Source organism: Rhea americana, unplaced genomic scaffold, assembly GCF_003343005.1.
Source record: "Rhea americana isolate MKP2758 unplaced genomic scaffold, rheAme1 scaffold_146, whole genome shotgun sequence".
Taxonomy (NCBI): domain Eukaryota; kingdom Metazoa; phylum Chordata; class Aves; order Rheiformes; family Rheidae; genus Rhea; species Rhea americana.
This window is the reverse complement of record NW_028185550.1, coordinates 2,179,918-2,192,521: the sequence shown is the minus strand read 5'-3', so window position 1 is coordinate 2,192,521 and position 12,604 is coordinate 2,179,918. Positions and strand designations below refer to the sequence as shown.

The window sequence follows — 12,604 nt, the reverse complement described above, 5'->3', positions numbered from 1 at the left end:
CACACCGCCCTCGCTGCTCAGGGAAGAGCCGCACCGACGGCCCCAGAAGCGGCCGGGGGCCCCGCAGTGAAAGGCACAGATCGCCTCTCTGCAGTGCTCCGGTGCCCGCCCTGCAGCGCACTGGTTCCCTCCCTGCAATGCATGGATGTCCTCTCTGCAATGCACTTGTTCCCTCCCTGCAGTGCACTGGTGTCCGCCCTGCAGTGCACTGGTTCCCTCCCTGCAGCGCACTGGTGTCCGCCCTGCAGTGCACTGGTTCCCTCCCTGCAATGCATGGATGTCCTCTCTGCAATGCACTGGTTCCCTCCCTGCAGTGCCCCGGTGCCCTCCCTGCAGTGCACTGGTTCCCTCCCTGCAGTGCACTGGTGTCCGCCCTGCAGTGCACTGGTTCCCTCCTGGAAAATGGTTCTGCCGGAGTGGCTGTGGTGTTCAACCCACTCCCGGCCTGGCGCTGGTCGGTCGAGGGCTGCCTGCCACTGCTTGCTGCCACTGTGCCTTCACCCCAGGAGAAAAGCCTCAGCCGCTCCAGTGGGTTTCCCCAGGTGCAAGGCAAGGGCAGCAGCGCCCAAGCCCCGAGGCAGGGTGATGGGCTGCGGATGTGGCTGGGCATGAAGCTTCTCCCACCGCCTCTGGTGGTAAAATCACGAAGCTGGAGAGAGGTGGGGGGATATGAACAACCCCCCCCAACTCCCCCTCCCCAGAACATCCAAACACCCTGACCAGGTGTTCCCCAGGTGGTGAAAGGCTCAAGGCCCCCAGAGGAAACCGGCTCCAAGGGAGCGGCAGTGATGATGGTTCTGGGGGCGCCGAGCCAGTGCCAGCTGCACCAGGTCCCCCCCCCCCGGGTCCCCCCTTTCTCTGCATCCTTTAGGCCATCGCGCCAGCCCTCCCTCCTAGCTGTCATGTTGGCCAGCTGCTTTTGCAAAACCATTGCTGTTCCCTGGGTAATGCCACTGCTGCCAGGGAAGGAAGGAAACCGATAAAACAGGACACTTTCCGGCTGGGTCTGCTATGGAGGAGGGGTTATCTAGTCCAACGCTAGCTCCTCATGGATCGTTAGCAATTGCGTGGAAGGCGAGCAGCTGCTTTGCGTGTTAATTTGGGAGGCAACGCGCAGCTATTTTTGTGTAGCAAGAAGGTCAGGAGCAGAACCTGCATCACGTCGTGAACGGCCACCAGCACGCTGGAGCTCCGGAGAGGCCGAGCGCGCTGCTGCCGAGCTGCACGGCGGATGGCTGAACCGGCCCCTCGCACCGCAGCTGGGCGCCGGGTGCAGCCCCCGCCCAGGCATCGGCATCCGAAAGCCTCCATAAAGAGGGGCCTGGCGGCAAGCTCCCCTTCCAGCAAAGATTTGGGGGGGGGGGGGAACAAACCCCAAAGCCAAGCTATTTTAAAATATTCCTAAAAGTGGTTGCGCGGCATCTGCCTCAGGTGACCCAGGCTGCGTGCCGGCACGYGGTGTGACCTGGGCCTGGTACCTAGGGAAGAGTTTGCTCCTACCGAGTACTGGCGTGCTGGGCGCCCCGGCAGTGTTTCGAGTAGAGGCAGAGGGAGTGAGGCGTGCGGACGCTGCGAGCCTTCCTCGCTGCTCCTCTGCCTCCTGGCCCTGCCCTCTCCAGGGGTATCCGGCCCTGCCGCGGCCCCGATTGGAGAAATCCCGTTTATTCGCCGTAAACCTGGTGCCTGCATTTCCTCCGTCTCAGCTGGGTGTGTGTGTGTGTGTGTGTGTGTGTGTTGGGGGGGGGGTGGCACAGTCCTGCAGCTTATTAGCAAGGGGGGGGGTCTCCAGGGCGGCAAGGAGCAGCCCGGAGCCCGGGCGAGCAGCCGGATTTCACGTCGGGGGGCTCGCAGCCGGCAGCGGCGACCGCCTCCGGGAGGAGAGCCGAGCCCCGGGGCAGCCTGGCGCTGCACCGCGCCGGCCGCGCTGCCCCCGCCAGGCCCCCGGCCCGCGTACGAGGAGCCGTGCCGGCCCGCGACAGCGCGAGTCCCGGCGGCGGCGACGGAGCAGCAGGGGACCGAGCCTATTACGGRCATTTTTGCCACAAACAAGCCAGAACGACACCAGCTATTCGGAGCATGCGGCTTTCCACGGACTTACTAGTAATTCATATTTCTAGTTCGGGAAAAAGAGTTTGGAGGAAACGGTCGGGGGCTTTGCTGAGCAGGGCGTTAGAAGGTGAGTGCTGCTTGCAGCCCGCTGCCTTTCCTCGAGCAGGGCACGCCTGCAGAGGGGCGCGTTGTCCTCGSGAAGTAGCTCTTTAAACATAAAACCAGACAGTGAAGGGACGAATTGTTTTTTGTAACTATTCTGCTGAAATTCCTTTCCTGCTTGCCGTAGATCTTAAATATCTGACTATACCTTTTTCCTCCTCTCCTCTTTCACTGTAAGGAGTCATTCCTTCCCGGAGACGTAGAGCCCGAYCTGTGTTGTCCTGATACAGGACTGACCTACAGAACAGCTGTAGACCACCTAATCTTCTGCATGAACCTCTCCGTGGTGCCTTTAATGCCTKGCTTCCTCAGGTCGTTCGGCCTCAGTATTTAACCACCATCCGTCCTCTGGCCTCTGCTGCGTTCCCAAACCCGCTGAGGTTTCCAGGCAGYGGCGGAGCGGCCGCCCCACGGCACAGCACGCGGCGGGGAGCAGGGATGGAGGAGCGAGCCTGCCCCACAGCCCCCCCCCTCCGGCACCCGGCGCAGCCGGAGCCGCGCCAGCGGCCATCCCCGAAGCGAGCGCGGCGCTCAGCCTTCCCTCGCCGCGGCGCTGAGCGCTACTTGACAAAATTCATCACTTATTTACTTAATTTCCGACTGCTGCCTGCGTCTTGTGTTAAATCGCCAGCGGCCGAAGCGGGTACCGGCCGGGGAGCCGAGCCTCGAAGCGGGGGCCRCCCGGCTCGGCCGCTTCGCAGGCGCTCCCCGACGCAGCGAATCCCCAACGCCCGGCTGAGCCACGAGCACACCCCCCACGAAGAGCCTGCGGATATTCCTCCCTTCCCCTCCAAAACCAGGTTATTCCCCCCGTACTCTCCAGGGAGGCAGTGGCAGCAGATCCGATTTTCCTCCGAGAGGGAACCCGGCTTTCCATTTACAGTTGATTCTTTAACAGRGAGGTAACCGAGCCTAAGAAAACGAGCAACGCTCAAGGCTTCAGCGAGCGCCGCAAGGCCAAGTCGCAGCAGAATGGGAGCCGTCGGTCTGCAGCTTTGCGAATAGGCACCGCCAGTCCGTTTAAATCCCACGTTATACACCTAAATACTACCCTGACTTCTGCTTTAATGGGATTCTCAGGGCAGGGCTATTCTGTACGCAGGCTGCCTTGCAGCACTGCAAGGACCAGCATTGCACAACTCTGCTATCACTTAAAACAAACGAAATGAGACTCCTTCAAATAATAAGCTGTGATATAAATATATTTACACTATATGCATTTTTACAGGAAATACTTTACAGCTTATGAAAAGTTAACACCATGACCCTATAATTGACTACAGTGACAACTACAGTTCTTGGATTTTCAAGATTTTTATTAGAGAAGTTGAAAGTTTCATCTCAGGACTGACAATAACATAATTATCTCTTTCATTTAATTTGTTTATAGGAATATGTAGAATTCATTTGTACAAGCATATACAACAACTTAATTGGTGCTTAGTACATTGAAATCAGTAATCTGATTTGTTCTAAACTACCATTTTTCCATGCAGTCATCTTTGTATTGGCAGCATGGACAAATTCCAAGCAGAATGCTTACATGCATTGTTTTGCAATATAACTACAGCAAGCTTTAGAAACATGCAAATTAACACATAGCAAATTGTTTTTATATCTAATGGACGTAAAAAGGTTATTCCTGATATGAAATTCTGAAAATCTGCATAAATACTTTTGTGTAAAATTAAATTAGTTATGTACTTTCTTTTACTAGAAGTATCAAGAATGCCCACGGATTTAATATACACACATATATATAKAGAGAGAGACCTTGTTATGCTAAAAGTCTTTGTAATTAATCAAACAATATTCTGTGCCATACATTTATTCAGTATTTACTGGCTAGCAGAATGACTGTGGTCATATAGTAGGCATTACAGTCTTATTGGCATTTGTATCACATGCAAACATACTCGTAGTTTTTCTGCTTACTAGTCTTACCACGTGGCAACATATATGTGATTTTTCTACAATATTGTGATTCTGAAGTGTATAAATACTTTTTACATTTTCACAGTTACAAACTTTTTGCCAAAAGCCATTTAAACAATCTTTAAGTTACAACGAACTGTAATATTGGGGACCTGCAGCAACAGGATCAAAATGCAATTTTTATACAAGCAATGTATGATGTAAACTTCTCTTAAAGTGCCTAACACACAATTCCTTAGAGCACTGAGCAATTTTGGCACAAATACACTGTATTTCCCTCATGCTAACYGTTTCAGTAACTTTTACAGGATATTAGCTTCTTTCAGAAACAACAGGGTTGATATGGCACTTGTGAATGACATCATTTGGATGCAGAAATATCCTGTCAAGTTAGTGTTACAGGTGATGAATTTGGCCGATAACTGCAGATACTGTATTTTTGAATATATGTAGTTAATTTTCAACAGCTCACTGCCTGCTGCCTGAAAAATACCTTGAAGTATAATTAAAAATTGCCCAAACTTAACTGCTTACTAAACTGATTAGGACCATCATTATTACTGTGACACAGCAGAAGATCCAGTTCAACGGGCTTGATGTTGCCAGGTGCCGGTTAGGATTTGGTAGCATGAGGTATTTCACACATGAGAATACAAATGGTAAATAACMTGACTACAGTTTTGTTACCATTTGAGATGACGTTAAAAATATTTGTTGTCTTTCAAGGATCTGATTGTATAATTCTGATGCAGGTAAAACTGCCTGCTGAGWCAAAGAGGGGAATACAGGATTGTGTTTAAAAACCGTGTTCATCTTCTGATTAGTGTGTTTCCAAACAAAGGAAATTCGTATTATGGAAATCTACCAAAGGAAATTCTGTGCCCAGTGTTAAAAAAAAGAAATATGCAAACCTTAAGACTTGGTGGTCCATAGCTACACTTMATATATTAAAAAAAGAAAAGAAAAGAAAAAAAGCCCACTTTTCAGTCTCAGCATCCATAGCGTGAATTTTGAAGGATGCTGTTTTCTCTAACTTCAATTTGCATGTTGAGGCTTTAGACCACTGTTGCTGGCCTGCGATCCATCTCTGCTTCCAGCTTCACCATCTGCTGCATCTCCTTTGCCTGCAACCCAAAATAACCACGTGAAATATTGCATTAGATCTTGTGTTCAAAATGAAGCACATTTTCTTTATGATAGTGTCTGAGTGAAATACAGCCAAAACACATTCAAGATATATGTAATCATATTATACTTAACCCCCAAGTGCCCTTGTTTTCAAACTCAGATGTAGTTCTTAATGTTTACAAATTCTTGGAATATATTTTTGATCCTATTCATGAGTCAACTTTCTGAAGAAACATACCGTAAAAAATATTTTTGTGAAGAAAACTAGGCAGATGCTGACTCAACTACTTCTCCTGATACAGAGATGTCCTTGAGAATATATGCTTGATCACCACTGTGTTAGCACTGGGAGGTGTTACATCCTGAGACATTCAGAGCGTTGACCCACAATCTGAACCCATCTCTTTCCAGGAAGACAATGAATGATGAAAATCACTCAGTGCATCATCTTCCTTGCAGTTGGTAAGAGAGGTCTTTAAAAATAATCTTCATCTGGCCTGGCAATCCCAATCAACTCTTACGACTGCAGATGTCCTGTTTTTCACCCCAAGATTAGTCTGTTGCTACATGTTCTTCTTGGGATTACACACACTGAATCCACCTGAAACTGTATCCAAACATGCTGTGCGGAAAACAGCGATGCATTTATGCCAGATCTTGCTATAAACTCCAGGTGCCTCAGGCTTGGCAAGCTGAGTTAAAGCACTAYATATGAATGGTAACTGTCCTGGGAATCCCCGGCTTTAGGGTGGATAGTTTGTATCTCTCTTTTCCTCTCCCTCTTCCCTCCCCTCACYATGCGCACTCTTACTCCTCCCGTGSCTCAGCTATGGGTTTAAATTTGTGATTTGGTTTGAAATTTTGCAATTTAAAGGAACKGGGAGACATCAGCTCCTCCTTCATTTTCTCTAAGAGTTTATCTGAGAGTTTATTTAAATCCATAACCCAAAGAACTCTGAGTAACTTGACCCAGGGGCAAGCTGCCCCATCTATCTTTACAACCAAACTTCTATGGATTAGGACRGGTTTAGGAAGGGGAAAACCAAGCTAATCTTTTCTTCAGCACAACTGCTTTAGTGGTCTATATCTGTCATAAATGGAAGAATGGTTACTGGACTTTATCCATGTGAACTACGTTTCCTGAAAAGTTGTAAAGGTTGCTTAGACAGGGAACTTTGAGTAGGAGCTTCTGTAACAGAGAGTCACCTATTCTGGATGTGCAAACATACTTGTATATGCAAAACCAGGCAAATGTAGATCTAAAGTAATGAGATGCACAGTTATTCATTTTGCAAGGTAAATGTGGGTTTGCGCATTTGTGATAAAAGTGTCTTCTTGAAAAATCTAGTCCTGTACCATAATCATCACCATCATCTTGGGGGAGAAAGTAATTATGATAATAGCAAAGCAACTGTCATAAATATGATTAAAAATTAATCAACACTCTCCATTTAAATGAGTTAAAAGCTTGAAAGTAATGAAGAAATAATTTTAACATGAAAATATGGAAACATAATAAATAAATATGTACAGCCTCTTCTGAAATGTTGGCTGGATTTTGCCTGTGTGTGGAATGAAATTCCAGATAAAACAAAGCCCCTTTGTTTGCTTCTTAGTGACTCACATATTTTACGTTTTAGGCTTGTGACTTGAACACCAGCACACAGTGTCCTATAAATATTCTGCAAGCTAGCATAAAGCGCATGGAAATATTTTAAAGTTAACTTGGTTTCAAAGAACACATTAGCAGAGGCTCAGGATGCCCATTTTCGCTCGTCAGGGTCAGGCAGCGCATGAGCTGACACGAGCACCCCAGCAGACTGCTTGAAGGTGAGCCTTGTGGAGGAGGTGGGGAAGCTGCAGCGAATTCATGAGGCTAGTGGCAGTTAATGGACTCGGCTCTCCAGACGCTTGCTCTCTAGTGAGATTTGAGGCAGGCCAAGAACCACACGCATTAAAAGAAGAACACAAATATTTCTTTCTAGCCTAATGAATGCTTTTATCCTTTCATTATATATCCGTAAATAAATGTCTTTAAAGTAGGTGCAGTCAGACTCAGCGGTGCGAGACCTATGTTATCAAATCAAGAAAATAATTTGGATCAGGCAGCACTGTGCAATTGGATGTCCAAGCTTAATACAACRAGCACCCTTCGTAAGACAAGGGGTTAATAGAGACTTCTTACAAGTGATGAATATTAGAAAGATATAACAGCACAGCCACACAGTAAGTATAATTACCATATCTTGTAATATGTCTGTAAATTGTGTTTTAAAGTGCTGGAAGACTCTCTTCTTTAGACACTAAGAAGCTATTTCTAGCCATCCATTCCAGATTTTGCTATTTTTAGTGTGGCATTACTTATTTTATTACCATACTAATATATGTGGAAATGCTTTGTCTGTCTATCAGCATTAGCAGTTAATCATATGTATGTTAACATTAAAATGGTTTCSTCAGATCAATAGACACTTCTCACAGACAGGGCTTAGAATTCTAAGCATATCTTCCAGCAACGACAGGTAATGTAATGTACAATACAAGTTAATCTCTAAATATTTCCTATCCACATCACTGTTCATATGCATCTGGATCTGAGATGCTAAAGCATAAAATACTGTTAATATAGTGTCAGACTCAAATATTTGTGTGCAAACATGATTAACATTGTGTTCACTATGTCAATGGTACTTCCCAATGGTTGCATTTACAAGGAGAGCTCCAATGATAATGATTTAATTTAGAAGGAAAGCACACCAAAATAATAGCTTGCTTATTATATATCCATCCTACCTTGTGTTTGAGACACTGCATGACAGGATTTCAAAAGCTGTTTATACAAAAATAATAATGTCAAAATTGAGTAATACAACAAGAAGCAAATAAAATGAATGAAAACTGAAGTGAGATTGAAAAATTAATGCAAGAAAAATTATACATAAAACAAAACAAATCTAAATTCACAACAGTTTGTATTGAAGGCTGTTTCCATCCATAACTCTACTTGCTACATTGCATATTTGTATGAAAAATTTCTTCACTTGTTTTATCATGAAAAAAAAAATCAAGACTTCAAAAAGTTCATTGAATAAGTACCACCTTTGTCTTGATCCAACTAGCTATAATACATCAACGTGTACAACACTGAAACCAGACCCAGCTAACGAGTGTGGGTGTAGCATCTTGCTAACAGGTTTATGCTGCTTCTGGTACATGAACTAGGATCTGCTTGGGGCCACTGATACTATTGATCTCCCAGGATTTCTCAGAAGAGAGAGTCAGCACCCATTGTGATCAAACTAAAGTTAAAAATTTCCCTTGGTACACTTTTAGGGCTAAAAGCGAGTACTTGATACAGCAGCTGTGGAAATACACGCTCTAATGGACCAAATTTGAGTGGGTTAAAAAGCTGTTAACAAATGCTTCTGTGGTGGAGACCTTTACTTGCCCAGGCAAAAGTGATAACAGGTATGTAGATGATCTTACTCCATTTAATCACAGATCATTTAAGCTGACCCCTTACGAGCAAGCTCGTGTGGCCAGTTACCAGTTGTCAGCAGTGGAGTCCGTAATGCTGGGTGAGGGAAGTAACTAATCGCTCCAAGAGGYGACTCCTTTAATGACTCACATTTTGTCACAGCAGCCTACCTTCCCTACATACAACATCATCATTGCATTGTGGTCAAGAGCACAACCCTAATCATTCCCTCTTGCCCTTCTGTTTTTGAACACTAGATACAAAGCTCTCTGAAGCCAGTAGCAAGACACCATTGACAYCACCTCGCTTTGGATCATGCCCACCATCTTTTCTCAACCTGCATAGTTTGCAGGGAGTTGTTGGTCACACTGCAGTAATCCTACAGATCCGCTGAAGCCTGACCGTCTCCCCTGGGCACCCTCTCTGCCTTCTGACTGCCCGTGGATACTGCTCAGGAGCAGACTGACTGACAGACTCATCTGCGTCAGACATCAGAGACATCGTCTATGGAAACCATGTGGAGGAGCAGCCTAGGAAATTCTGTTTGCTGTCCGAAAGGCAGGTGGAGCAGTCAAAAGGGAGAGCCACGGTGGGTCTGGCTCAGCAGTAGCAGCTGCCCACGATCCTACATGCTATCTCCCTGCTGCTGCATCGCATCGGGCTGCATCGCATCGGGCTACAGAATTCTGCTCTAATAGCAGAAATATTTGATTTGTACATACTCTTTCCTCCCCCTCTGTAGGACGAGTTTAATTCATAGCATAATGTCTGCCAAAGTGTTCAAGTTCTCAATATTTAATAATAAAGAAGTGCATATCTTCCCTCTCTCATGTTACGAAATTGATAGATACATTCCCCTCGTAGTATACATGTGTGCAAGTGCAATACTGCAAGTCAGTGTGATTATCAGAGCTCTCTGGCTTACCCTTTCACCAAGGGAACTGCTCAGAACAGACTTGCTCCTACYAGAAATAAGATTAGAACTTTCCTTTCCTTCCTAAGTAGCTTTTCAATTAACAACAAAATTCTTATAAACCAGCAGAAAATAATAATGTATTTTAATTRGGAGAGGGTGTACTAGTACAGATAAAACGCCCTGTGCTACTGTATTTCTTCAGAGTTCAGTCCAAACTAAAATGTCTCTTGAAGATCAGAGATACTCTGTGCACATTCTTCACCACTATTTTCCCATCAGTGCTAGAAACACAAGCTAACAAATGAAGAAAACAGATTTTCTTGAGGTACTTTATGGGAGTAATTAAAATAAGATATGCTAGGCTATTTAGGACTGTTGGATCTAGCTGTCCCATATCAGTGTGTTAGAATAGCTGCAAGGATAGACTCCGGCTAAGCAGTCAAGCTTTCATATGCTTGTTTGAACATCATCTGGATTTTATAGCATTATTTTAGTCACTTCACCTCTTCATTTTCACTCCCCCAAAAGATTACAAACAAGGTCATTTTCCCAGGTTCAGTAAAATGACTTACATCTAGAAGCATTCTACTTAGCCTGATTATGATTACTGTTTTTAGTAGATTGCTTTTATTTCAAGCCCTTTAAATTAAATACCTGCTCATTCTGCTTCTCCAAGACTTCCAAATGCTCAAGCTGAACTTTTTTCAACTGATCCATTTCCTTTGACTGCTTCATTGCCAGCTGTAAAGAAGAGAAAATAATGACAGCGAAATGTAACACKTTATTAACTAGCAAAATAAATACTTAATTGAAATGTATACATATATAAGCTGGCTTGCCTCCTTTAGACTGTATAAAAAATGGGAGAAGGCCAGTTATATCACAGGCTTTATATATAATATAAAATATTATATTAAYACCTCTTTTTGTTACGTATTTTACATAAGAGTAGTAAATAAACAAAAGGAACAGTAAATTTGTCAATTTAAAACTGCTTCCTCTTATGTATATTTTGGGTCTTTTAAACTACAAGTATGTGGAACAAAGCAAGGACAATCTTTCGTTGTTTATTAGAGCTGAATTCTCAACACAGAGAAATGAAAATGAAAACCCAGAAATAGTGCCCAGTGACTTTGTCAAGGTTATAGTTACCCTTTTTCTCTCTTCCAGGAACTTTTTCGTGTTGCTGCTGTTCAGTTCTCTGACTCGTCTAAAAAGAAAAAATGTCCATAAAAACTTACTGCAGAAAAAAAAAGCAACAGTAAAAAGAATCACAAACTCACAGAGGATATTTTGGTTTCTGATTATCTGTACCAAGTGGGACTAATGGCAAATTGTACACTCTTCTAGCTTTGGGTCTTTACACTGATATGTTTCCAAACACCTTTGACACTATGGCAAAGACTTGAAAAGAGACCAACACTGTTGTGAGTGAAGTTTGATTTGTCCCCTACTCAAGAGTGGCAGATATAACTTAAAAAATTATTTAATTCCTTTATGATATCTCTTGTTGCACTCCAGATTTATTCTGGTAAATAAAAACGCTACATCTCTTAATAGTGGTCATGGAAAAATTATCTGATGATCATAAGTAAAGTCACCAATGCTGTAAGGTTTTTAAAGTTACTATTAAAAAAAAATCATATATAACTAATATTTACATAAAAGACRTAACTGCCAATTCTCTCTCATTAGGATTTCTGTCATGAAATACACCAAAAATAGTTCAAAGAGCTGAATCAGACTAATCACAAAGCCTGAAAAGCAGAATTGCCTTCAGACTGCTTTCAAATATAGGAACAGATTTATCCCAGTGTCATTAATGGGGGTCTTATGGAAACTAAGCATACCCRTACAAGTTACCAAGGCCTCTGACATCTCTCACCTTCCTCATATGCTAGGGTCAGTAACATGCAAGGGAGTTGGCTCAGTAGCAACATGCTCACGCTTCTGGACCAAAAYGGCCCAGTGCAGAGGAGGGAATGGAAAGAAGAAGGAATAAGCCAAATGGCAAGCCCAAAGTCAAAGAGAAACTCTGAAGGCTCAAGAGACATCATTGTGTAGACGCTGTTTCTACCTATCTATTCGGAAACTTTTAGAATAAATGGAAGAAATTTAAATAGTTATAATGCAAATCCAATCCTCCAAAACATCTGAATAGCTGGTACTGAAAAGCGTCTCTCTAGTCTCTCAAACCAATCAAGGATGACTCCCTCAAACGTGCAGTGAATACCCCGCTTTTGCATGCGCAGCGGTGCCCGCGGTTTGCAGACCCAGGACGTTGGCTAGGTTTCCAGTGCCAGTGGTGGTTCAGTCAAGGAGCAGAGAATCAACACGTGTGCTGCTGTTGAGCACATYACCTGCTTCTCCTATCTCTTTCATCACCCTCTCTGCTTATTATCATCACTTGTAGCATCCCTTTTTTCTGTTCCATCTCTGTTCCCCATTATTAGTAGGTGAGGGAGAAAACCTTTCAGTGGCACCACCTCCTGTGTTTTTAGTGTGCTAAGTGTCTAGTTCCTCTAACTCCAGCTAGAACCAAACCTTAGATCCCCATTTTCACTAAAAAAGCAACAGTAAAATGATATAATGTCAATAGCTGAAGAAGAAGAAAAAAGAATCTCCAGATAAAACTCATACCCCGATCATTAACTCTTACAGATGTGCTTCTATTTAGTAGTGTGACTAGTCCTGCATCAGTCATGTCACAGTTGGTAAGTATAAAGTTAAGCCCCCTTTTATTTCCCTGATCAGGGCATTACATTTCTTAAAGGGATAAAAACGAGAAAAWTAACATTTTTCATAAAATGGCCATCTAAAATATATGCAGCACAATCATTAGACAGAAGCAAGATGTTTCCACACACAGAAGCATGMCTTTAGTAGATTTAATCAGTGAGTTCGTCAATCAGCCTGTGAGATGCTGTCTCAGGAAG

At 44.1% G+C, this 12,604-nt stretch overlaps 1 protein-coding gene across 7 annotated transcripts in view; it reads right to left on the bottom strand.

The window, feature by feature from the left end:
* Nucleotides 1–3,426: 3,426 nt before the first annotated feature.
* The window catches only part of PLCB4 (phospholipase C beta 4), a 222,800-nt gene continuing 213,622 nt past the window's right edge, over nt 3,427–12,604 (bottom strand). For 5 of the 7 annotated variants that reach the window (XM_085299169.1, XM_085299171.1, XM_085299174.1 and 2 more), the window contains 4 exons: nt 10,821–10,878; nt 10,323–10,409; nt 8,068–8,104; nt 3,427–5,270 (listed from right to left, as the gene is read on the bottom strand). In XM_085299169.1, coding sequence (XP_085155295.1) covers nt 5,182–5,270; nt 8,068–8,104; nt 10,323–10,409; nt 10,821–10,878 — 271 coding nt within the window. In that variant the 3' untranslated portion in view covers nt 3,427–5,181. The remainder of the gene's footprint in view (nt 5,271–8,067; nt 8,105–10,322; nt 10,410–10,820; nt 10,879–12,604) is intronic. The other 2 variants (XM_085299172.1, XM_085299173.1) reach the window with 1 other exon arrangement.